Source organism: Manacus vitellinus, unplaced genomic scaffold (assembly GCF_001715985.3).
Source record: "Manacus vitellinus isolate BGI_N305 unplaced genomic scaffold, ASM171598v3 scaffold_163_pilon, whole genome shotgun sequence".
Classification (NCBI taxonomy): Eukaryota; Metazoa; Chordata; class Aves; order Passeriformes; family Pipridae; genus Manacus; species Manacus vitellinus.
Genome location: NW_021939149.1, coordinates 83282 through 111278, shown reverse-complemented (window position 1 = coordinate 111278; position 27997 = coordinate 83282). Strand labels below are relative to the sequence as shown.

The 27997-nt window shown below is 36.6% G+C and overlaps 1 protein-coding gene across 1 annotated transcript; it reads right to left on the bottom strand.

Annotated features, from left to right (window-relative positions):
* Window positions 1-26949, bottom strand: LOC103754171 (mucin-6; the record flags this gene model as incomplete). The annotated part of the gene is made up of 30 exons (XM_029958639.1): window positions 26922-26949; window positions 25660-25900; window positions 24150-24276; window positions 22921-23008; window positions 21703-21812; window positions 20960-21167; window positions 20495-20617; window positions 19436-19556; window positions 18472-18610; window positions 18208-18312; window positions 17793-17865; window positions 17391-17528; window positions 16362-16523; window positions 15726-15820; window positions 14957-15089; window positions 13692-13941; window positions 11940-11992; window positions 11724-11833; window positions 10817-10968; window positions 9957-10098; window positions 9371-9481; window positions 7219-7404; window positions 6525-6764; window positions 5475-5631; window positions 4575-4718; window positions 4383-4445; window positions 3413-3460; window positions 2068-2244; window positions 696-965; window positions 1-42 (listed from the first exon to the last, which is right to left on the bottom strand). Coding segments are annotated over exons 1-30 (4036 nt in total), but the record flags the coding sequence as incomplete, so codon positions are not given.
* Window positions 26950-27997: the final 1048 nt, after the last annotated feature.

Below are 27997 nucleotides of genomic sequence, written 5' to 3'. Positions count from 1 at the left end.
CTTCTATTTCCTGCAGAGTGGTTGTTTGGATTCCCTCACTGCCTGTAAGGCAAGTAAGTAAGAATGAATATTAGTAATGGCTGGAAGGGTTCCTAGACGAAGCTGTAATTCCTGGCACAAGGAGCCCCAGATGTATGCACCCCAACAGTACTTTGTGGGAGACACATGGACTGGGAGAGAGTGTACACCTGCCCTCCCACTACAGCAGAATTCCCACCACACACCGTCCCAACCTCTGGTGTCAGTTGCTAACCCAGTAATTCATGTTGCCATACAGTTTCAGAGGAGACTGTCCTTGTTGGTATATTGAGTGCCAGACAGAAAAAAAAAATATTTTTATTTAATATTTATTGTTGGGAGTACTTGTTAGATTGACTAGGGAGAATATATATTCTGTGGTCTGTGGGTTTTCAAGAACTTGCCTTGAGACACGAGAGATTTTGTCTAAATTTGGAGGAAATGTTGGAAGAGAAATGTTAGGTTTAAGATCATATCTGGATGTCAAATGCTTGCTCCATTGGCAAGACAAATTTCCATTTTAATCATGCTTCTTCAGTTATCCTTGTCCTTTCCTACCTATTTGCAATGTTAAGACCACTAGTAAGAATGCTTGGGGTTTTTTGACTAAGTAACACATTGACCTATGTCTTGTGAGTGATGGTGTCACCTGGCAGATACCAAAAAGTGATATTTACCTGCTGTTGTTAGTTTAGGCTCGCTGAAAGTTATGCTCTGAGACAGGGTTTGAGTAGGCAATGAGGAGGTTGTCATTTCCTTTTTGATAGTGGTCTTGAAGGACGGTGAGGTGAACCGTACTTGTTCTGTCTCTGTTGAAGCAGCGGTTGATGAGGCAGCAGGTGTAGACCTTGGTATAGTGGTCATGGTTCTCTTTGTTGTGGTAGTTATGGAAGGAGTAGTGATGGTTGTAGTCATGTTTGGTGTGGTAGAAATTGATGTTGTATGTTCTTTTGGGGTAAAGGTAAATAGTACAGTGTGAGTAATCAATTCATAAAATAATTAAAAATAGATAAATTATGAAGAAAATACCCATATTTTAGAGACCCTTTTTCACCTTGATCTTTTGACTATTTTCAGCATTGTTGTTGCACTCATGTTCTCAAAAACTTGTCAAATATTTCTGTACTTATATTTGTTTTCTATTGTCTCGTGTCTATCTTTGTTCTCAGTTTCTGTATTTTTCCTGTACTAGATTTTTTTAAATATAATTTTTCTAAGAAGTTAGCTTTGTTGTCACTTATTGACTACAGTCTGTATGGGCTTTGCCCAAATCACAATTTCATTGGCTACTATTATGTTCCAAATCAGCCCCAGTTTCAGCTTTCTGTAATTCATATTAAAAAGTTAAGTAACATTATACTATAGGACTTCCTTGTCCCAGTGTCCAAATTATCTGTCATCATGTCAGTTTTTGAATCCTTCAGGACCTCTTTTTAACTCTGCTTTCCCTGATAGCCAGGGTCCAAGATGGTTAATTAGCTGAAGTGCATGTTGGTGTGAGGCTAAATGAGTCTCCACAAGCCATAGAATCAGAAAGTAATTTATGTTGGCAGAGTAATCCTCCTGAGAGCAGGACTCTAGAAACCTAGACAAAGCTGCTACACTAATACCTGTGTGATTCTGCTTTGGGCTTGCTTACATTATTCAGAGTTAATAGACTGGTTGCTCATTGAATATGACTGCATAACTGAATCAACTGTGGAAAAGAAGCTGAAGCTAAGCTAATAAATCTAACTGGATCTGGGCTGGCTCACTGCTTATAGAACTTCTAATGTGCTTCTCAGATGAGTCAAACAAATGACTTTTGGTTATGTTTTTAACCTAGTGTCTATATCCTTTATCTTTCCACGCACTTTTGATCTACACTTCTGAACATTTCTGGCTGACAAACTCCTTTCTGGAAGCCTGTTTTGCCTACCTCACGATTTGGAGTCTAATGCTTGGATGCTGTACGAGTCTGCAATTCTTTCCTAGGAAGTGGTATCTCAATTATGTATAGAGTAGTGAGCTTACTGTAATTTATTTTAGACAGTAACACTAAAAACCTACCAGTTGTTGACTTCGTTGTGACAAGAGGTTGTATGGGCGAAGTTCTCGGAACTGTAGTTTTTGCAGTTATTGTTGGATTTGTAATCTCAGTTGATGTAGCAGTTGCAGAAGCACTAGGTACTGTTGGTAGGGTGCTTGCAGCAGAGCTTCCTGTTACTTTAGGCTGCACTGTTGTTACTAAGAGAAAAAAATCAAAATGAAAGGATAAGAAATAGTCCTCAATAATCTATTTATACTGTACCTATATGAATTGAATTTTTTTAAGTATAAACACTGTTTTTATAACTATTAGCGGTTACTACTATTAACACATTTCAGGTGAAGCCTTTTAGATGAAGCCTTTGAGAGCAGTTATCCATTGCTTCCTTTGCTATTATGTGCAGTGAATACATTAAACAGGTATTCATGAAGAAGCTTTATACCTTTTTCTTAATTTGAAGTGAATTTGGCATAAATATTTGTGCATATCAGCAGAAATGGAATAGTATTTTATTATCCAGACAACCCACAGTGTAATATTTTCCAATACCATCTGTCTTCAAGGAAATTAATGGAATTTCTAACAAACTTAAGATCATTGTATATAGGTTCCTTTCCTATAGCAGGCTATAGAGATTTGGTATAGTCAGCCATACATTTCCATGAAGACCTTCTTAAATTGTTGAAGTGTTATATCATCAGTCACTCTGCAGCGAGCAGGGACATCTTCAACTAGATCAGGTTACTCAAAGCCCAGTCTAGCCTGCTCTTGAATGCTTCCAGGGATGTGGCATCTACAGCCTCTTTGGGTAACCTCTTCTAATGTTTTACTACCCTCATAATAAACAATTTCTTCCTTATATCTACTCTTAATCTACTCTCTTCTAGTTTAAAACCATTACCCCCTTGTCCCATCACAACAGGCCCTACTAAAAAGTCTGTGTCTGTCGTTCTTATAAGCCCTGTTCAAGTACTGAAAAGCTGCAATGAGGTCTCACTGGAGCCTTGTCTTCCCCAGGCCAAACAATGCCAGGCCTCTCACCCTTTCCTCATAGGAGAGGTGTTACAGCCCTCTGATCATCTTTCTGACCCTCCACTGTCTGGAACTGAGAACTGCACAGCACTCCAGGTGGGCTCTCATCAGAGCAGAGGGGCAGAATCACTTCCCTTGGCCTGCTGGCCACGCTGCTTTTGATGCAGCCCAGCATATTATGGTACCAGGTCATTTTTCATCATTGCATCTTATGCACGTGAAACTGGTGATGCTACTATAAAATGCAAAAAAAGATATCACTGACTTTGTAAACACTTATCAGGACATAATATCAGTATGTAAATATTGGTTGGGTCAACTGTGTAAACTAACCTGGTGAAGGTGAAGATGTTTCAAGCGTGGTGCTACTGCTTTCTTCTCCTGTTGTGTAAAGGTAGAACAGGTTAAGTTTGTGAATAAAAGCATATTAAAATATTCCAAATAAGGCAAATTTCAGATTGGATTCAAAGGATTGTGTTAATTAGTGAAGGATTCCTGAAAGTGTTTAATATTACATATTTCAGTGGTAACATTCACATGGAAGGACTTAAGTACAAAGAAATCAATACATCTCAAAATAATAATGAACACTAGTAAGTTTTTGCTGTCTTTCTTTTGACTTTTATGCTTAAGGGCACTTCACTTTTCAGGGATAATGGAATGTGGCTTTGTATGTAAATGAGATCAGCAGCCAAGATTCTGGTTACACAAGTAAGAATTCTGTAACATGAAAAAAATTCTCCTGAAGTTTTTCAAATCCAAACTGTGCAGCTTGAGTCTATCTAAAACATTATTTAATAAGACAGGTTTTCACAGAAGTAAATGATATGGCAATAAATCTTAAGTTAATTTAAAAAGAAAATCTCTAAAAGAGATTTGCTAAGTAGAGTCCATTAGCTAAGTCTAATCTTCTTCTAAATGTTCTCTTTTTCAATGAAAAAAGTTAAATATTCTGAGACTCACAGCTTTGCTGGTACTGTCCCTCACACAGACCAGAACAGCAATACACTTTCTGGAAGAGCCACCTTTTGAAAAGTACTCACATACATGAACATAACTTTTAGTGTTGCTAATGAAAATCAGTCAGGTTCATCCAGCTTCTGTATTATAGCATTGCCTATCCTAATCCTGTTTTTAATTAGTTCTTTTCATTTCTTTATTTACCAAGCAGTACAGTAATGGGATTATTTTGAAAGAAAGTTATGCTCAGATGAACACTCATTTATTGAGAGGTACTATGAAAAATATCTTCTGTGAGGCTATACTATTTTCCAATTACTGTAGAGAAAGAGATGCTGCTTACCACATGGCATGCACCTGTTCTCTTCATGGTCAAAGTATTCATCATAAGAGCAGTTGTAACAACCTGAAGAAAGGGAAAGAAAGCATCAATTAGATTACTATTATTTAACTGTGGTATGACTGATTTAGAAAACAGCATTGAAAATAATTATTATGTTACTGTTTCCTGGTTTAGAGTAGTATAGCTTATTACCTTCAATGTTGACATATTTGTAGTTTTGATTTGGGCAATTACAAGGCCTGTAATGCCAGGTGCATTTCTCATCATTGTAGTCAGAGGAATAAGCACTGTCAACTCCTGTTCTTTTATGAGAATTGTAGTATTCACAATAGACAGCTAAAAAAGGTAAAAGCAAGACAGAAATCAGATTTATTTTTTTTTACTTAATGGCATGGTATTTTTAAAGTACTAAAGGGAGGACAAAATTAATAAAAAAAATAAAAAAAATTGACTGAAGTTATTAGTTTCTTAAGTAAATTTATATTTTAACTCAGTGAAGTCAGTTTCTTTTTTGCAAATGCAGTATGCAAGCATTTCCACAATTTTTAATGCACAATATAGTGAAATGTGGAAAAGAAACCATCACAAATGACAACTCTAGCATTGACTCATAAGAGGGTCATACTTTTTTTTTCCTCTATACACAGTGTTCTGGAACACCTTGATATCTTTTTCCTGTTTTACAGTGTTCCAGCCAACACAGCTGTCTTCCTTTCCTTGACATCCACACAGAAGGTGATTTCATCATAGCTAAAATGAAATATATTTTTTTACAATTTCATGCTTTCTCTGCTGGCAAATTGACAGTGCACTACACCGAGGCAGCAGAAGAAACAGTCTGCTTTCTGTGACCACATTATTTTCTCTCTCGTTACTCCATGGTAAAAAGAGCTATAATAATTTGTTTAATTTAGCACAAATGAAAAAGTACAGATTTCAAAATCTAGGTGACTGAAGTCAACTATTTGCCCACAGAGAAAATGCAACCTTTGAGGTGCTTATTAATAATTTTCTTGCATTGTCATATGAATATACCCACAGTAACAGTAATAATGTCTTAAACTTGTTTAAGGAGAACTTAAATGAACTTACGACAGAACTCAGGGGTCCTCCAGTCAATGCAGATACCTTTCTCTAAACATGCCATGGCATAGACTGCAATGGCATCACACATGCATTCACAGTCCCCTCCAGTGTCACACCCACAAGAGTCTCGAACACAGGCCTCATAATAGGGTATCCGATTCACCTGCATTGGAAAATGAAGGAATGAATTTTCTAAGATTATTTTGTGCCAATTTGTTAAGAAGATGATTTTTCTTGGGCTAGACAGTACATGTTCCACTAAGAATAACTAGTATTTCAACTGAACACTTGTCAAAGCAATTACAACCTCACATCATACAGATTTTTTTAGCCAGACTCAGGTGTCTCCACATCAACAACAGAAACTGATGATGTTTTGCCTTATACATATTTCTAATTTTATACTGGTACTGAAAACTCCTCAAATCCCCACATCCATTTAGGCACAAGTATCTAAGTTCATCAGCTGTACAGTCTCTGTACATACATAAACACTGCAGCATTATCCCCATTTTTCACTTGTTTTTACCTCCTGAAAATGGAGGATTCACCTAAAAATGGGGGATTTCCCTTCAGAAGGCCTGCTCCTTTGTGATATTTTCATTTCCACAAAGTGGACAACTTAAAACAAATAGGAAGGTTGATGGTATCTTGTTCTTGAATGGACCATCAAAGTAACAGTGTTGACTTACTGATGAGAACACGAGTTTTCAGGACTTTCTTTAGTTTGATTTTATAACAAAGACTAAATGGTTTCAAAAGAGTAAGTGCATTGATCAGGTATCACCAACAGACTAATTTTTGATTCTTAAGTCTTTTTCACACTCGTAGTTCTAGTAATCAGTTAATACCACACTTAGCTTTTGTGCTTACAAAAGGGCTGGTGAAGTGCAAATAAGAAAGGATGAAAATCAACACAAATGTGAGGTATAAAACATTTTATATGTATTTTATTGAAATACTTTGGGAAACAGAAAATCGCCTGGGAGAATGTGAGCACTTTGGAAGAATGCACATCATGCCTGTAAGCAAAAGGAGGAGCAAATAAATTCTTACCTTATTGTGACAGGCAGAAAAAACCTCACCATTGATGACAGAACATGTCTTTTCTGCCCATGCTTTACGATAAGGGTTCTTGCTACAGGGATCCACTACAAAGTACACATCCCCACAGAGAGGATTCTCTTTCCAAGAATTGACAAATTCCAATTCATTTGATGCCACATACTTGCTTCGAGTTTCAAAATCATCCTTCATATTGCCATTATAGTTCCCACACAAACCGCATAGAGTTTCCTGGAATAAATGAAAGCAGCAGTGTCAGTTCAACAAGTTACAATTACTCACCTTCCCTTTTGATTACTGATGGTTTCCTGTGCTTTAGGAGTGAATGTCATCTACAAATACTCTGTCAGACAGTCTTAGCTTCTTGTGCAGGAGGTTCTGTTTGTCACTGGAGGAATGTGTCTTCTAAACTGTAAACTGTCATCATTTAGAGATCAAATTCAACCATGCAGTTCTATAGAATACAAACATTTAGCTCAAAAATTTCCTGAGTGCAGTACAGAAATCACTTAAAAATCAGGCTCTAGTGAAAATCTCTGCTGTTTTGGAGATAAAGACGAAAATGAATTGCTAGGAGCTTTTCTGAAGAACTTTTGCCATCACAGGGAGTCAAGGCAACTGCAATTAAATGCGCAGTTCAATCTGAACTGAAGGACACTTTACTGAGGAAGTTATTCTGCCATACCTGTGTTCCTCTGGAAATCTTGATGAAGAAGTTCATGTGCTTATTCCAAATAAGGGTCATGTTGTATTTTCCTGGGATAATGATATCAAACATCAGGTGAAGGGCGTTCTTTTTCACATGATATTGTACACTAGGATTTTCCCCAGAAATAGCGAAGGTTTCATCTCTCAGTATGATTGTCAAATTCTGGAAGAAAATTTATCTAGAAATTATAACTTATCAGGTTTCAGTATTTTCCTTACTCTGTGTCACACTGCTAAAGATCAGAACCTGTGATACTATTACAGACTAACTTCACATTTCCACTGTTTTTCAAAAGTCCTGGCAGTCACAAAAAAGGGAAACATTGCACCCATTTTTTAAAAAGGTGGAAAGGAGGACCCTGGGAGGAACCAACGTGACAGCATCACCACTGTGTCTGGAAAGATCATGGAGAAGATCCTCTCAGAAGCTGTGTTAAGGCATATAGAGGACAGGGAGGTGATTTGAGACAATCAGCACAGCTTCACCAAGAGCAGATCTTGCCTGACCAACTGAGTGGCCTTCTATGGTAGAGTGACTACATAAGCAGACAAGAGAACAGCTACAGCTGTCATTTATCTGGACTTCAGTAAAGCCTTTGACAGGGTCCTCCAGAACAGCCTCCTCTATAAATTGGAGAGGTATAGATTTAGGTGGACTGTTTGGTGGGTAAGTGATTGGCTGGATGATCACATCTAGAGGGTAGTAATCAATAGGTCCAAGTCCAGATGGAGCTCAGTAAGGAGTGGCGTCCCTCAGTACAGTTTAATATTTTCATCAGTGACACAGACAGTGGGATCAAATGCACTCTCAGCAAATTTGCAGATGACACCAAGCTGAGTGGTGCTGTTCACACACCTGATGTGAAGGATGGGATGCCAGTCAGAGGAACCTGGACAAGCTTGGTGGTAGATGCCCCATCCCTAAAAACATTCAATGTCAGGTTGGACAGGGCTTTCTTTGAACAACCTGATCTGGTTGAAGATATGCCCGCTCATTGCAGGGGTGTTGGACCAGATGACCTTTAAAGGTCCCTTCCACCACAAAACATTCTGTTATCAATTTTACAGGCTTTTTTACCTCCTTGGAATTATTTTGTATGCATATGCAAATCTTCACAGGAAACAAAAATATCTGTCATTGTTCGGTGTTATTGTTAAGTGTGCTAGCACTCCACATTTGGTGGAAATAATATCATCATCTACATATGGCCAATAGAGTAGAGGAAGTATGTTTTCATGTGTTTCTAAGGACAGTCAAAAAGTAACAGGGGCTATAGCTCTCTGTCCTGAGGTCTTTAACCATCTCCCACTTTTGTGTGTACTTTGCCAACTTTACTCCTGTCATACTGCAGTGTTTCCATGTCTAGATAATCAGAAGGAAGGTTTGTTTGGAGTGTGCATTTATGAAATGGAATCCTAAGCCAATAAACTTTTTCACCACAGCACTGACCAACTGGAACTGCCAGTATTTAGTCAGCAGTGTGGCAAATGTGTACTTTTTGTAGTGCTTGTTCCTTGGGATAAAATCTCATCTGTTCATATTTTTCTCTCTGTCAGATACTGAAGGATCCTAAGACAAGCTGATACTACTGGGCACTACTGTCCAATTAAACTGAGAACAGTAAAACTTATACAGTTCCAGAAGCTGTCACATTGCAGTAAAAATGAGGATAACTACTCATTAGTCTAGTTTCATAGATATATCTCAGGAAAAATCTGGATATATTTTGAATTTCAGATATTATCTGGACTTAGAGAAATTTTGATAGCTTTTGCTCATCACCCACGATGAGAATTCCTCAATTTTATACTATTATTTTTCTGAGTCTGGTAGAGAGAGGTGGGGAGGGGCAGGAAGTCGGTATCTTTTGATCAAGCAATTCACTGATAAGTAAAATGCAAGATTTTCTGGCTTCTACATAGGTGAGAACCTTGGAGAATTAAACACAACATGAGAACTGGAAAAAAAACAATCTATGGCATTTCCTACTAAAACCAAAGCTGTAGGTTTAGCACATAATTTCACTTAGAAGACATCTCTTCTAAGATACAGTTAAAGTTTCCAAAATAAAGTAATCATGGTCTTAAAATAACTATTCAGCTGGATAATGGCAGAAGGAAGAGCTTACCCCAAGGTAAATGCTGATGGATCTGGAGCATGTAACTCCTGATATCCCACAGATGACATTCTCAGTAACAATTTTGAAAGAGGAAACAGGTCTATTAATACCGCAGCCATCCTAAAAAAACCAAACCAAACAACAAAAAGCATAAAACCCCAATAGATTCTGTGTCTGGAGTCTTCCAACTCAAAATATAAAAGCATAAGGAAATAAAGAAAGCTTAAAATGTCCTGACTGATTCTGCCTGTTTTGGGAGGTGATGACCTCTGCTTTGGTTGTCAATCTGACATCACTTCCCTAAAATATATAGTTGTCTGGTACGGAATACATATATATCAATGACTATTTAAACATGTTATTAAATCTAAAATTGGTTAATATTGCATTAAAAAGCTGTTTTTTTGAGAAGTAAAATATTTTCATCTTAAGCACTGAAATAAACAGATTATACAAAAAAACATTAAGTGGCTTTAAAGATCCAAAGTGCTCTATTGGTTACTGATGTATCCTATCATGTTTTCATTAGTCATTTAAATCAAGCTATTTCTTGATGCTAAGATACTGCCAAAATCAGCAGTAGGAAGCAGGTTACCGTAGCTAATATGTATTCACAGTTGCCATCAAACACAAAACGCTGTCCATCAAAAGTGGTGATGTGGCCTTCTCCATAAAGGTTACAAGTTGAGGAACACCTTGATTTCTGAACACATTTCCATTTGCCTTTTGTGCAAGTGCTGGGATGAGAAGAGAAATCAGATTTCAAAGAAATGCCACCTTAATCTGCTTCTTTTTATACACGACCACTTTTATAAATAAGATGTTAATTTAATTGATTTATGTACACTGAGACCAAGTTAGAGTTAATATAAAGAACCCTAATTAAAAGTCATGGACTGCCTAGAAAATGAATTCATGATAAAGAAGAAATTTTACATAATTTTTGCCTTTTTATTTTCATGAAACAAAGAGTATATAAAACCCATTTATTTTTGCTCCTAATGAGAACAGAAATCACTGTTCTGTGTAGTTTGGGGGGTGGTGGTGGTTTTTTAATGTTAGATTAGTGACTGGAAATGGAATAAAGTTCTTTGAGAATGCTGCTAAGGAGATGGAAACAATGTTTGAGGGGGGATTTGCTTTTATCTACAGAAAAGGAGAAAGATTGTGCCCTCATATTTATTTATGTGGAGTTGTCAATAATCATTGACCTTATGTAGTTTACAGTTACAGGCCCTACTGGATGCCCTTATTCTGGAATATGCATAAGGCAGAAATTATCCCTGAAGTCGGTACCATGACTCTTTTTTTTATACATCCTCTACTTTGCCATGGTGTTTCTTCCATTCAGCTGTTGCCATCTCCTACTCTCCTGTCAACCAAACACTTTTTTTTATGTGGTTGTACAGTTTAGTGAGACAGAGGTTCTGCAATGAAAAAGTATGTGATTCTTACCAGATCTCACATTCAGTTTGGATTTGTTCACCTCTTCCATAAGAAAGGCCACCATATTCACATGGACACTCCTCAGCTGGAACACACTTGCCATCGAGATTTTCATAAAGGCCATCAGCACAGACACAGCCTGATTCACATTTAGTTGGTATCTGGTAAAGGTCAACAGATTGCAAAATGAAAAGAACTGTGAGACACATTTTATCCTGGATGTGAATGGTGTCAAGAGTGAACCTGTGCTAAATTCTGTTTTGACTTGATCTTAGTTTTGTGATGTTCCTTGCACTAATGTGCTAGTCAACTTTCACTGAAGTTGTAAAATATACTTGTGGTGTGGGATATTAAACATACCTGAAGACTCTGAAAAATTGATCTTCCTTTACTATCAGTCCTTTTTCAGAAAGAGTACAACAGAAGTTTCTTTATATCAAGGAAGCTTATTACAATTCTTCCAATTAGTCTGTTTCCTTAATATAAAATTGTAAGAAAACCCTATCAGGACAGCCCAGATGTTCACCTAGCCCAGGTCTCCTGCATTCTGTGACTGGTAGCAGCAGAGAGTTGAGAAAAAATAGAAAAGGAAGCATAACACGCAGCTTATGGAGTACTTGAGTCAGAGGTGATAGCCATGTAGTTAAGACTCCTTAATGGACTTTTATTCCATTAATTTAATATAATTTAATTCATTAATTCATGCAGTTTAATTCCTTCAATCACTTCTTAAATATATGTACATATTTTTGTGTCCACAGTCTGTGGAAAGAAGCCTGATGTTTAACTGTACCATGCTAGATGAAATATCTCCTTTTATTTTATTAGAGGGAATGTAGTTCCAAGTAGTTCTAAATAACACTAGAACATTCTAACTCTCTCAAGAGGATAAACATCCCAGATCTGTGAAACTCACACATTCAATTCCAGTAGCCAGCATCTGACAGGTAGGGGCACAAGCAGCTCCATACTTGTTTTCTAAACTGTCAGAACATGATATGTATTTCTTAGGAGCTTTGCAGCTTTCTAGGGAAAAGGAACAAAAACAAACATTGAAAAGATCAGGAAGCAGTAATTTTACAACATAGGGGAAAAAAAATATGTTCCTGAGTAAACCATATCAGACCCATACCTGCAGGATTTTGAGGTTTGCCTGTGCAACTTAGCCTTCCATTAACACAGTAGCTAGGGAGAAAAAAAAAAAAATCAATGCAAATCTCTCTTGAGAAAGAAATTTTTATTTTTTGCAAAATGACTTCATCAGAAATATTTCATTTATGTTACTAGCTCCTTCCCATCCTTTGAAATGGAACATAAGTCAACTTGTCTCTTTACTTTTTGTATTACACAGTAACATTAGTTTTGGAAGCGTATGGTAGGCTATTATCACTATTATCACTAATAGGCAATCATCACTATTATGATGGTCTATCAAGTCATTCTTGAAGTTAGTATATAGTGTATTGTATATAGTCCAAGTGCTGTTGACAAAATCTCCTACTGGGAATAATCAGATCTTACCTAATGTTTTCTATTTTTCTCTATAACATTCCCAAGCTTAAGGTAAGTCAAATGCTTTTTGTTCATTTAAGGATATTAGTGGTGTTGCCTTAGAGTTTTTGATTTTTTAATTTTTATAGACTTTAGAAGTAGTTATGTAGTGAATGTAGATTTTAAAGTAGCTGCACTATATCCCTCACCCCTTAGCACAGTAGTTTACACATTTTCCCACGTTACCCCTTTCCCATATCAAAATTCTGTTAAGTCCGTTAGTTGTTTAGTCTTGTTTTCAGTGTGGATTTGCAGAAAGCACCTTAATGCCTGCCCCAAGGAATGTAAACATGGGCACAATGACCTTCAGGCCAAGACTTTGGAGGGCCTCCAAGGGCTGCATGTGCTTTGATAAAGAGGAAGATGATGAAAGAGGGGCCCCAAACTCCCCCAAACTCAATTCCTAAAGAGGTGTGCCGAGGGGCAGAACGGGGCAGAATTGGGGGGTGAACAAGCGGGGATTGGATGGACATCATTATAAAATTGTAGCACCCGGGTCGAACGGGCGCGTGCGACAGCTGTATTCCTGGAGCATGGTGACTCACTAAAGCTTTCTGTTTTCTTATCTCCTACCTAATTGGGCCCAGAGTTCTTTTCAGGCAATAGTGGCTTAGGAAAAGGTAAAAAAGATATCTTGAAAAACAAATTTTTCCTATTAAAAATAAAGCAGTATATACTGATTTGGGATGGAATGGAGTTAATTTTCTTTGTAGCAGTTCAGTGGTGCTATGTTTTGAATTTGTGACCAAAACAATGTTGATAACACAAGGCTGTTTTAGCTGTTGCTGAACAGTGTCACAGCATTCTCTGTTCCTTATGTTGCCCCACTAGGGAGGAGGTTGAGAGTGCAAAAGAAGCTGGGAGAGAACACAGCCAGGACAGCTGACCTATACTGACCAAAGAGATACTCCATACTATACTACATCAAGCTCAGCAATAAAAGCTCAGGTAAAGAAGGAGGAAGAAAGGATGTTTGGAGTTACAGCACTTGTCTTCCCAAGAAAGCATTATGGATGACAAATTCATGCTTTCCTGAAAATGTCTAAGCAGCTGCCTGCCGATGTAAAGTCCTGAACTAATTTCTTACTTAGCTTTGATTGCACATTGTCTTCACTTATTAAAAAAGCTTTTTTGCATATTAATAATAAAGAAATTTATTAAACTGTCTATATCTCAACTCATAAACTTTCTTGATTTTTTCTTTCTGATTCTTTTCCATATCTGGCTGCAGTGGAGTGAGCAGCTGCTTACTGACCTTAACCATCAGCAGAGACACATGAAGACCCCTCACCTCCATTTTCAGTTTGTTAAGCTTTAAACTTGACACACTTACCAGGTGATCCCACCAGTTATTGTTGACTGGTCAGGCAGGATGTATTTTCTATCTTCCAAATAGCAGGGACAATGAGATTTACGAACACACTCATTCTTGTGGTTTAAGTACAGTCCTTCAGGGCACTGGCAGCCTTCAACAGGAATATCAGTTGGATGACATTCCAGGGCTCGGTTGGAGAGTGACAAGCATGTCCTGTCACATGCCTGAGCGTTGTAGCTGAATGTTTGATTGCCAGTGCAAGTAATGGCTGTAAAAGAAGAGTGTATGTTAAACTTCATTTACGGATCCTCTTCCTTGTGAAAGGTAACTGTGCTCATCACATGCTGCTTATTTTGTGTCAACAGCTTCAATGCTCAATGCTTCCAGTAGCTTCTCTTCCTATGGATATGGAGCTCTAGCAAAACCTATTGCAGACCAGGGCTTAACAGCAACTATGTAGCTGTTTGGAAGTTTCATGAAGGTTTAGTTGTTTGGAAGTTTCATGAAGGTTAAATATGTAACTGCTTCTTTGTGTATCTTGGAATAAATAATGCAAAGAGAAGCTTTGCAGAAATATCAATGTATTTTTGAGTAGCTTTGCAGAAATATCAATGTATACTCGAGTAACTGTGAAACCTGTACCTAAATTGCATAAGAACAAAATCAAATCTGCACCCAGAGTTTTTCCTAGTTCATTCTCATTTTACAGTACAGTATAACCCTATTTATCTGTCTATTCCATCACTTAATTGTCAAGTCCTGGAAGCATCCACATGCTCACCTTAAAGCATATGAATAATCTTCTTCATATAGACTAAAATCACAATCGTTTTCTGAAAGAGACTAGAAGGATATTCAAAAGTTGGGTATCTATTATCCCATTTCTGCTTTTTTCTTCTTTCTGTTCACTACTTTTCCCATTACTCTTAAGATGATTTGGACACTGTTTCAAATATTGCATTACCATTTTTTTGTTTGTTTGTTTGTTTTTGTTTTTTTTGTTTGGTTTTTTTGTTGTTTTTGGGGGGTTTTTTTGTGTTTTGACACATCTGCAATGCCAGCAGCTCCTGGGAAAACAGTTTTTATACCTGCTGGCTGGCCTACTTGAGCAATATGTAGTTATTTCTGTAAGCACTGACAAGTTGTTTTAAAATAAGTTCTTGTTCTTACTCAGTTTTGTCACAGGTGAATCAAACACAGGAATATTCTAAACGGAAACAGGCAGACCTGCATGCATGCATTCATCTGATGGAAGACCATTAAGAGCTGCTTCAGTTACTTACTACAATTGTCCATACTGCCTCTCCAGTTCTCAAGGATTAAACCCATTGAACTGCACGCTCGTGCATATGATCCCAGAGCAGAACAAATGTATGGAAAGGTCTCTTCATAGTTACAGGCCTGGTAGACACATCTCTGAAACCCAATACATGGAGAATACTTTGTTACTGGGGTGCAGACATCTGGAAGTGCTAAACCCTTGAGGTGTTTAAAAGATGTGTGGATGTGGCACTTAGGAACATGGTTTAGTGGTGGATTTGCTAGTGTTATGTTTATGGTGGGACTCAATGATCTCAAAGATCTTTTCCAAACTCTGTGATTCTATGCTGAATAGCAGAGCTAAGTCAGACAAAATACACAGTATTGCATAACTAAAACTGAGGGAAAATATCTGAGTAATTGCTTTGCTGATGTAAATAAAATACACTTAATACCTAAAAATGCCTGTTTATTCGCTGCTTCTCATTTTGAATTCTCAAAATGTTTTGTGTAGATTGGCAAATACAATTAGTTCAATTATGCCCAATACTTCGAATAGTTATAGTTGTCATGGACAACCACCGTATGAGCAAAAATACCTTCTGATTCATAGGAATGGGACTGGTGCCTATGAACAGACAGACTTTCAGTGTGGAGGAGACATAATTTTCAAAACCACACCTGTTCCTTTGCTTCTATGCCTTGCTGATTCCATGCGTGGGATACTGTCTGTGAGCACAATCTGGTTGATATTTGGACTCCCTCTGTACAACGTCTATCATAATTTCCTACCTTGTAGAAAGGAATAGGGTTGACCACAGCATGGCATTTCTCAAACACTGTACCCTTCTTGGTAAGAACGGAGCAATGAGTCTCAGCAGATATTTCTAATGAAAGTAAATCACAAACATTAAAAATAGAAAGTTAGGGAAAAAAAAGAAAAAAAACTTTAAAAATCCTGATATGTTACTGAAGGTGAACTTTTGGCAATGACGGATTGAACAATAGGACAACTTAACTTGTTAGCTTCCATACTCTGTTTTTGTACAAACAGCTCAGTAGGGGTTTTTTGTTTGTTTGGTTTTTTTTTAATGACCAATAGCAATAGAACATGGGAGGGCAAAGTCTGGATTTCAGTCACAGTACTTTAGAGCAACCCTAAGACATCCATAGACATTGCAATTTCACTGGATAGATCATCAAAACCCTCTCATTCTCATTCATCATCTCAATCCCAGATCTCTGGAATGGAATCTGATAAGTTTTCACTAGATATGAATTCTAGAAATCAGAAATGTCTTATTGTGACAGAATTTGTGATGTCTCAGTTTCTGCTTCTACTAAACTCTCATTTCCCTGGTATGAGCTTATGGAAGTGTCAGACAAAGCTAGCTGGAGAGATCAGTTACAACAGGATCATCTACTTACTGTTTAGTTGACTCAAAGCACAAGGGTCAGTCTCTCTCTCTAAAGCAGGATGGCAATTTCCTGCCCTCCAGGAATCTACAAACAAGGAGGCTGTCCCTTCAGTGATATCCATGCTAGTCATGAAGTCATCTGTAGTGTCTCCATTGTAATTGCCACACAAACCTAATAACATCAGAAATGCAAAGGATGGATGACAATTTAAGAATGTGTACACAGTGGTCTATGTTTCATTTTATAATAGTGAGAAAATTGATTCAAAAGCTCTATGTAGAGTGTCAGTGAATACTATAGATCATGTACCCAGAGAATCTTGATTATGTACACATTCAGTTACTGATCTTCTGCCTCCTCAAGTGAAGAGTGTCGACTTCTATTTAATGACAAATTCATAAAGAAGTTTTTGTCTTGTTTACAGAAACAAGTGGTTTTAAGTGATATAAAAGAGAAAGGCCACGAAACACTTATGCAACTGCATGTTTTCTTATGCATGTAAAATCCGTAATGACAAAAAATATGCATTTTGAATTTGTAAAAGATAAAGCCTCTCTGTAATTCCCCATGATCAGAATGCAAAATATGCCTGTGTGGCTAATGTTGCTGTGCAATAAACATAAACTTCTCCATCTGGTGCTTATCTGCTGAGAAGCTTTTAGATTCTTAGGTCCATTGTGTTTACAGTGATCGTGCACTACATCCAAAGAACCATGTGCTCCAAGATGTAGAGACCACACAGACTTATTTGTTGCTCCTTCACTGTGTAGCAAAACACATATTGAAAAAGGCACACATAAAACATGTAAAGAACAGTATTATATTACACATGAAAAATGTGACCAATTTAATTTCTTTAATTTGTTTTAAAGTTATTAGCAAAAAAAAATAAATTCTTGGCACATTGGGTTTCCAATGCAGATTTATTTTGTTTTCTTTGAATCCAGAGAAGAAAACTTATTTCTTAAAGGACGAGTACTAAGTTTTCAAAATTATACTCCCTACGTTTCTCCTTCACACAATGACTAGATTACTTACCTAGTGTTCTGCCTCTGAATTGTGATCCAGCTTTCACATGGGCTTGGAACACAGGTGATGTTTGAACTACAAGTTCCAGCCCGAAGGTTGTATGCATTTGAACATACATTGAAGACTGCCTGAAAACAGTAATGTCTCCTAAAAGAACAAGGACATTTAGAAATAGATATTTTGGTGATATTGCAAGGCAATGATTTTAATGCATATATAAGTGTTCTAGCACTCTGTCTACAACTCTTCTCCCACACACAACTCTCCACAGAGGAACAGATGCAATAGGAAAGACTTTAACCCTCTTCTAAAACCTCTGGTATTAGCAATTGGAAATTGCAAAGGATGCTGGGTTGCATAAAACAGACATTTAATGCAATTTGGGAATGACTTACATTCCCCTTTTTTTACCTGATCTGTAAGGCAGCCGTTTAAGTTCATCATCATCTGTGAGGAGATCATTCTGAGAAATCACAATTTTGTCCTGTAAGAAGAGGACATGGAATCAGAAGTAATTATCTGTACTGGTGGTATTTATATGTTCTTTAACATAAACAACTATATTGTCACTTAATAGGAAAAGACTGATTCAAGCATTTTGTTACATATTATTGTGTACTGCTTTTAGCTTTCACTTTGAAAATACTCTAACTTCCTGAGTTGATGTAGTAACTGAGATCTTTACTGTGTGTGCATGAACAGGAATATATCTTTAGTATCTATTCCCCATAATTTTTCAGTTCAGGCTACTAGCAATGACTTAAATACCTATTTTGCTTATCTGGTTACTGATATGGTGGATGGAACCCGTGGAGGGAATACCTACCTTTGCGGATAGGTAAATTATAGCACTAAGTGACGTTTCGGAATGAGAATAACCAGTCTTTTCGTATACTGCCATTAGGGTTCCATTGTGTGGCAGGCTGGCACTCTGGGGGGAAACAGTGAAAAGAGAAGTCTATGTCAGAATAATGCTGATTTGTAGAATCAATGTATATCTTAGGAAGAGCTCTGTGTTTCAATAGAAAAACAAAGACAGACTAAAATACACCCATTTGATATTTTGTGTTTCTTAACTGCAGGAAATTACCTTCATGAGAACATAAGTGCAAACCCCATGGAATCTGTACGACCTAGAATCAAACGTGGTAACAAAGGAGCCTCCTTCCAGTGAACACCTTCCAGGACAGGGCAAATCTTTGCAGTCCCATTGACCCATCATACATTTGCTGCGGAAAACAAGAAATTCTGTGTAAGGTTATTCTCGTACTTAGGCCCTGTTTACCAGCTGAGGATTTGATATCCTCCTGTCTGGAGGTTCCTCTGCAGCTGATCAACATGCAAAATTGGTTAGTGAACACAGAGTAACATACACATACATTCTGAACTTTCATTTTCAGTACTTTGGAATTTTCTTCAGACTCTAAAAACTCAGCTACTTCCTAGTAATGGAATATGTCATTTGTACCACTTTTCCCCTTACACTTACATTTGAAGATGGTCATCTTAATTCAAAGTTGTTGAACTTTTGTATGGATTGTCAGTTAATGTTCCTGAATCATGAAAAGTGTGTTCATCGTTGCATTTCTGAGGATCAAATTCCATTACTTTTCCTTTACATTCTTTGTTAGAATTATGATAGCAAGACACGTGACACCAAAAAAATTATTCCACTTTTAAAAAAATACTCTGTTATTATTTTCTGTTGCAAAACAGAAATTCAGTTTTCAGCACTGATCTGGTGATCAGAAAGACTGAGACTGCCAAAAAGAAATTGTAAATACTGGATATTTGCTTTGTACTAATTTTACCTGCACTTTCAAAGAGGAGATATAAATACTACTGTTTCATATGGTCTGAAAGGGTATTTTTATTTGTACAGACTAATCATGAAATGAGACATGTACCTCTTTAATTGCAAATGTATGATATGTGGCACTGAAAGAAGGTGGCCTCAGAGATGGTGTGACACATTTGCAGCTCCTCTCTGAAAAGTTGGGCTAAATTTTCCAATAATTTGGTGATCTCTCATAAAAGTACCTGTTGCTACTCACCAGGTCCTACATGTTGCTTTCATTGTCTCACCAGGAGCGTATGGTTTCCCATTCAGTGTACATGGACACTGGCTAATGTGAACACACGTTCGATTCTTGGAGATATCATCAAGAACAGTTCCTGCCAAAGATAAACAAAATACTTTTCCACATCCTTACTTAGCACTAAAGCTTCAGTGATTTCTGAAATTATCTTGAGTATGCTATTCTTCCACAGTCAGTGTCCATACTTCGATATAGAGTATATAGGAAAATTTCTCTTAATTAAAATAAAACTGACTTTTCACAGTGTTTGGCTGCTTTCTAATATGGAAGTGCAGGCACTTGTCTTATTTTGAAATTTGAACTGAATTTGAAATAGCAGTAAGGTAGAATGTTATTTTTATTTTTCCTTTTTTTTTTTCCCTATGACACTCTAAATTGACTTGGGAATTTTGAAGAATAAACACATTATATTTCCTAGAGTACTAAGTCTAGTTTTAAATATGTAACTCACAACACATTAGTTTTGACTGCCATAAATTGGTGATGATATTGATGTAAATGCCCACATTGGAAGATATATCAGTTCTGAAATTTTCTCAGAAACAAGGCATATGATAGTAATAATTACAATTTTTGAAGGAAGTTCATCTTGAACTATTTTAAAGGGAATTTACAAAATGCCCATGATATTGCAGAAGTCATCTGAGGTATGCTACCTCTTTCAGATGCCCTTAAGGGCTAGATACCTGTTTGGGACAGGAAATTAATTAAGCCTAACTCAATGTAAATTATAGTACAGAACTTTGAGCAGGCAACACATCATTATCCCATAACAAATCATGGTTTTGGGAAGAAAATGATTTCATAGCTCTGTTCTTGCAAATAGTGACCAATCATCTTTAAGGATCATAATTAATCAAGACTCCAGTTACATTACACAAGAAGTAGCAGTTCTAGCAGCACAATGCCTCGAAATGCATGGCTAGTTCATTATTAAGCAGTCTATTCCACTTGAGTGGATATATGCAAAAAAAAATATTTGTGTCATTCATTTAGAATATGATGAAATGATACCTTCTGGACAAAAGCAACCGTAGGTACAGTGACTGGAACAGCTGTACTCTGGGTTGGAACAGGTTTTAATACATGGAGAACCACATTCCTCATAGATTTGGTTTGCAGAACATTTTCCCACAGCTGCAACAAACAGCAGAAGTGTTAAAATTTTAAAAGAGAACAGTCTCCTGCTGCAAGTTTGAGAAATTAAACAGTTTTCACTTGGTGATGTTCCTCTGTTTTATTGTCACTGATCTAGACATAAGAGCTATGTTTCAAGCTTCCCTCTTCTCCTTTGAGGTTTCCTTGCACTCCTTATTTTATCAAAGACCACTGTTGTTCTCTTAAGAAAATAAGTTTGATTCAAGACAGTAAAGACTTTTTTTATCAGTTGTTTTACACTCCAGTTATTTTCAGTATCCCTGTATTTAAGACACAGAAAAGTTAAGCACAGCCTCGCACGAATAAACCATTTGAACTTACAACAGAAATTTTCAGTTCTCCAGTTGAACACCATCTGGTGGGACATAGCACATTGCCTTGAATATTCTGACAGTGTAGAGCAAGCACAGTTGTTTTGTCCTGGCTCACTGCAGTCCTGCATATCAAGCTGGCAACGAATGACAAACCCGTCCTTTGGCACACTGCAGGTTGGTGACACCAAATTAAGTAGCTGAGAGCAGATCATGGCCTAAATGAAAGGAGAAAGAAAATTGTTCCCTGTCACATTGGCTACTGCAGTATAGGGTCTCAGAGACTCTTAGGCACACTGACTTTCTTTTCATCTAGAACTGTAAGTGATAGCAGTTAATAGTGGTTGTCCCTGTCATCGGTGCTGTTATCTTACATGTTTTAGGCATTGGGAATGTCTTCAAGTCTGTACATCTTATAATGTCAGGTCTCTAAAAAGTTATTAAAGCTTTACTGGTTTCTCTGAATTTCCTGGGATGACCTGGATGAAACTCCAGCAAGCCGTGAGCTAAACACTGGTTGGTTTTTATGAGTGGTATAAATCCAGCCTCAGAAATGCCCATGGGCTTTTATTAAAATGTATTTCAATGCAAAGAACTAATTTTCTTTATCATATCAGGCTATACAAATGTTGACTTTATGTTTTTTAATGGAAGTCAGTTTTATATTTATTGCCTCTCTGTTGTTGATTTCTATCTGTCTTTCCCCCTCTGTTAAGAATCACACTACAGAGAAGCCAAGAAGATCTTCCTTACATATTTTTTGTGAGGAACAGTGGAAATTGGTATCTCCTCAGACAGGCAGATCTCTGATGGATCATCCATTTTTTGTAATGCAGCAAATTTGTACGTATCCAGCAATTTACCTGTAAATTGAAGGGTTATAATTTGTCAGGAAACAGCCCACATTGGTTTGTTTACTTGTTGCTGTGATGTAGCAAAACTCAAATTCTACTCTTTGACTGTGAAATGTTCTACAAATGAATTTTCCCAATGACAATAACTGCCTCTTTTGCCCTTTACCTGGAGTCTATTAAACAGAGCGTACTTTTATTACCGTGATCATTTCTTCAAGTTATTTCCCAATCTATCACATCTACTACCTTACATGCTGTTACTGGTTTTCTGCCAGCTGTGTTATCTTTTGCCAGTTGTTAATTCATACTTCTCCTTATCCCCCATTCTTATATCTTCCCCTATATATAGGGTTAAACTCATCACAACCCAAAGATTATTATATAATTTTTAGAACTCATTTCTGTGACGTGTATAGAAAACTGCATCTGTCTGTGTTGATCTAAGATTAGTTTACTGTGCAATTTAATGTCTCCACACTAGCACTACAATTCAGATTAGCAGTGTGCTTTTAAAGCAAATATTCCAAACATCCCCTTTTGTTTTTTTCTGTTGTGGAGTGGTCTTGTCATATGGAGTACCTTTAAGATTAAACCAAGCTGAAAGATAAATTCCAAGAGCTTGAGTAACAAGCTCCAACTACTAATGGGCAATAAATCAACAGACCAGATTAGAGTGACTCAGAAGTGAACCCCCTCAATTCCTCAGCACCATTTCGATATAAAGATCTACAATTATTGAGACACACTGTTAATATTCTTGTCAACTATGTTCTTCTTATTATTGCCTCATCCTTGCCTCTGCCTATAGTAATTATTTCCTTCACTGAGCCTTGCTGTGAGCTTAGACTGTGTGAAATTTGGGAGTGTGACCCTTACCACCCATTTCTAAAATATAAGAGAGTTCTTATCACTTGTCTGAGGAACCCACAATATTATGCTCACAACAGATAACAGTGTGTACAGTAATCTACAACAGGTATGTTGGTGAGCTATGGAACCACTTTACTCACTTCTGAAACTGAGTGAGCAGTCAGAGCAGTGCTTTTACAGTATTAAGCTTTCACCTTGACTCACTTTAACTAGTTTTCCTTCCATGTGAAACATCCTTGTATCTTACCTTCACGCACAAATTCATTCAACTCATAACCATCATAATTTCCACACATTCCACAGACTTTCCCCATGTATTTTTTTTCAGCCAAAACCTAAAATAAAATGGAATGAAACATTTAAAAGGATCACCCTGAGTGAAATTATCTATACAGCATTAACTTACTCAAACAAATTCAGTTCAAGGACACAACTTAAGGTGATCCTTCTCATTAATTTCAATTACTTGTTTGCAGGAAAAGTTTTGTAAATAGTAATGTCTTTTCCCAATAGGCAAATAGTGATTTATTTATTTATCTATTTAATAAAAGAATAGGATTTGAAGACACTTCCAGAGAATTAAGGAGGGGGGTATAATATTTTAAGGAATCAGAAAAGAAAACAAAAAAGCCAAATGATGCTGTATCCTGGCTCATATCTTTGTTGACAGAACATGAATTTCAGGTTTCTTCTCTTAAGAAATTGAAGGTTACAGGAAGAAAATCTGTTTTCAGAAAAAGATTATTCAATTATCCATTGCTCTGGAGACTAAAGTGGTAGTATTACTACTGGGTACGATCAATTAATTATTGTGAAAATCTTAGGTCAGAAGTAACCCAACTACAGAAAAAATAGTTTGTACCCATCACAGTAGCCTTTCCTCTTATATGTGTTATAGTAATGCTGATAAATCTCCCAGAAAATTTATTACATATCGTTCTCCCTGTTTTAGCAAACATCAATTTAGATTTCAGTGCCTTTTATGGCAATAATATCACAGGTCACACTGAGAAAATGTACTGGGGATTTTGGAGGGAAAACCTGAAAATATTCAAAAAAAGGAAAGAAACAAAGAAACTGGTAGAAGCACTGTATGTTTGAAACCAAAAGATGTCCTGTGGAAGCACAATAGAAAAGACTAAACTATGGCATACACTGTTAAATTCTACACAACTTTAAACAATAGTAAACATTGCAGCTGCTGGAATACCCTGAGGAAAGCTTAAAATGTGTGAAAGTGTCCATAAATCTCAACATTGGTGGCTTTAGTCAGCTACCAATGCTGCAAGTAAAAGGAACACACAGGTATAAAATGAACAGTTGTTTTTTTGCAAGAGGAATGGATGAAACAGGAAAAGAACAATTACCCAAATAGTAAATACATGCAAAAGCACCCAGTAAGTCTAAAGAGTTCTTGTCATTTCAGTAAATAAAATGAGAATTTTCTTTTCTGCTTTATGAGAACATTTTACTAACCATGAGATAGTCATCATTGTTCCACATGACAACTAGTTCCATCTCCATCAGCTTGGCGACCAGGCGGATGTTGTGTCCATAAGGTGCTATTTGAATTCCATTGCTAGTATAAGGCAACTTAATAATTCTGTAATAAAGGAAGAAGAGAAACTGACCTTCTCATTCCAATAATATGCAGGAATTAGTTTGTGGGGGGAGTTTTATATGATACACATACAGTCTGAGTACTTGCAGCGATATGAAATAGAATTTTTTTCCTTCGTAGCTGTGACATTTTAAGATACATTAAAATGTCTGTTGATTGAAAATCAATGCCAGCACTTTCATAGAAGAATCACCAAAGAGAAGCACAGTGATTATACTAGTGAAAATGTTTGCACAGGACTTGGCTTCTTCACTTGGTTTGTTTTTATCAGGGTATAGTTGCATGTTTCAAGAACTTCTAACAATAAAGTTTCTGTGGTACAACTATTCTTGATTATCCTGAAGAGACTCTATGTACTACAGCCCAGTAATATAGGAATTATTGCTATGACTGAAAACTGACAAAACTAAAGAAACCCATAATATGAATGTTGTAGCAGAATTAGGTTTTCATCCCTGCAGATTAATTTTAATGCTACAGACTAACAACATTACAAAAGAAATACATTTTGCTAAGTGTTCAGTGGTACAATTATGAGAAGGGGCTGAAAGACCAAAGCCTTCCACTTGAAGCATGGCTATGGGCAACACTAGACCAGCTCATGGCATTTGGTTCTTGTGACTGTAGGTCACTGGAATGGGCCCACAGATATAGTTTTTCTGGAAAAAAAATTAAAAAAGGAAGTTTTTCTAAATACAGTTTGCTAAATTAAGGTATAGTGCAAATTGTATTTTTGTTGTAATAGTTACTGTGCCCAGGTAAGTATAAGAGACACACAATCCACAGTCAATTATTTCCTGTATCCACATGTACTTAGAGATAAAAATTCAACACTGCCTATCTGATAAGAATATTGAAAACTTCCCTGGAGAAATTTCCTTGTATGGGAGCAATTTGTTTAGAGGAATGAACATATTCAGTGTTTCTCTGTTGGTTGCAGAGTTTAAAGTTTTTCTTATGCCCTATGTGTGTGTTACCTTTAGCAAGGTAAAGGAACTCTAAACAAAACACAGGAATTTCAGCTAGTATCTACTAAAGGGTATAAGCTGTTTCATCTGTGCTTGTAGTAGAGATAAGTATAAGCAGACTGGTAGTATCTAGGAAACTGTAGTTACAGTCTGAGTACTGTTTTGGTCTGAGTACATTTTGCCTACAAAAACGTACTCTAAGCTTGATTCAAATAAGTGCAAATGCAATACTTATCTAGAGAGTGTAATGCTTGATGGGAACAGAGTCCAGTTAGGTGTGTTAACTTCAGTGATTTGTTAATTAATTTTTAAAACAAAATAGTCATCTTCACTGTAACTGCTATATAACTCCTTGCCTTCTCTAAACACTTTTTCCTTATTCATCCCAGAATCTTACCCAACACTCCTGACAGAAATGCTGCCTTTCTCAACAATGACAACAGAAGGTCCAAGCTCAATAATGATCCTTGCAATTTTTTTGTCCATCCCACGGCGGAACTGAATGTTGAAGTCTGGGCTGGTTTCATCACATACAGTTGCAAAGATATAGTTGCAAGTCCCAGTGAAGTCATACTGGTATTTATCAAAGGTTGAAAAATGGCCTCCACCCCATGTAGAACAGAAATCCTTGCTCAAAACTACAAAAGAGAAAGAAAAACACATTTAGGCCTCCTAAAAGCATATTTGCTCATTCTGACTGTTCATTTCAAATAGATAGTAGGAGAAGCTATTCAGTTTCTACTCAGATTAATTCTGTAAACAACATCCTAGTCCTCTATTTTTGTTTTTTCTTTTGTAAGCTCAGAATTTTATCTCAAGTCAGGAAGTCAAACAATATGCAGAGGGAGAGCAATATTATTACTTAACTGTAAATAGAGGAGTTCCCCAGCTTCCTAGCTTGAGAAAAACCATTCCAACTCCTTCATAAGTAATATAAAGGTTTACCTTCTTATTTCAGTCTGTTTGATCTGTTTGCAAAGGCAACAGCTTGCTACTGGAGAGACCTTTAACATCTCAGACACAGCATTTACCAAGCTATCTACAGCATTACTGTATCATAAATAATTGCACAGTCAATCATTAGATATCCAAAGACAGTCTTCAAAGCTCAACTTGTCAGTCCCCACTTTTTTTGGCTCTGTATTTGTGTGACAAACTTTCAACCAGCCTTATAAATACATGGAATATTTTAATCAGTTTTCATTTTTAAGAAGTAATCTGAACTTTTCATCAGAACAGACAGATTTTTGGTGGTGGAAATGAATCCTAAAAAAAAGAGATACAACTCCAGCGCTTGTTGTAAAAAGTTCTGTACCTACTTACAGCATTTGAACAGTCCCTTTGAAGCTGATAGTTCTACTGAAGTAACTAAAATCATGTCCTCAGTTTTATATTTCCAGGCTCAGATTGTTAATTTTCATTTTTTAATTATTTTTGCTTATAGTGTTATATGTCATATTTTTCTTATGCTGTCAGGTATCTTAGAATATATCTCAAAGCCACTTAGCTAAATTTAGCAAAGTCTACCTGCAATTTATATTCATTGTTTTAAAGCCAAAAGATTTTGTTTTAACTCCTAAGGAGTGATCAAATTATTACAGAATGTCACTGGTTTTACCCAGGTCATGTAGAAAATACCGTTTCCCAGAGAGCTGTTACCTGTTGGTAAAAAGTACTCCTCTTCCATACTTCTGTTCTGTCCTGAAGGTCTGACTGGAAAATAGGAATCATCTAATTGTTATCATTCATGCCCAAGTCCAGCTGGTTTAACATACTGTGTTTCAGTGATACTGACCACCAAACCCCAGAGCGTGCCACAGAAAGATTATCTGGGGTTGCACAATGGTCAGAGTGCAATAGGTGCCCCTTTCTATAAATACAGGAGGCATGTTCAGTGTATTGGTTTTTATTTAAGTCTTATCAAAGAAAAATAACAAATGGGAGTGTCAATAACTCAAGGAAGTTTAAAACTAGATTATATGTTTGGCTTTTGTGTTCAGTTCTTTTATTAATTAATATAATGGGATTTTCTTTCAATTTGTCATATCCATGCTCTGCTGTTCCTCTTGCTGTAAGAACAGACAGCATGCAGAGATGAGTTCCTGAATATTTGGGATTTTTGTGTCTGATCACAAGTCTTCAACTATTTTTACTCTTAGGATGAATTTCATGTAGATTTCCATGCTTATGCTGATTGAGAATTCAGCTAATGCAAGCCACTCTCAGTTTATTCTGCCTAAAGAAATGCTTCTCATTATAATTAATTTGCATTTTATATAATTGGTTTTGTTCTACACCTCTGCATTTTCCCCAAACTAGAAAAAAGAATTTCATTGCCAACCACTGATACGGAAAAAGTTTTGGAGTACACAAGAATTGCTTTTTAATGGTATGTAGAAGTAAAGCACAGTATTTTAATGCAAAACATTATAGATTACTAGGAAGATTTTCTGTAAATAGAATATGATAGAAAAAAACGTTCAGAATACTAGGACTGATATCCATACTTTTTAAAAAAGCACCTTGTGAAAATGTGTGGTTTTAGAAGGGTTATAGCTTTCCATATCCTGGTTTAACAGATGAACATATCATGCAAAATATAGTATCCCATGACAGCATGATGACATTTATTCATTCTGATCATGGACATGGAAAACTAAATATTTGTTGAATGAAGTTTAAATTTAGAAGTTAATGTCTCACATTTCTTCAGAAAACGACGTGTGAAAAGTTGT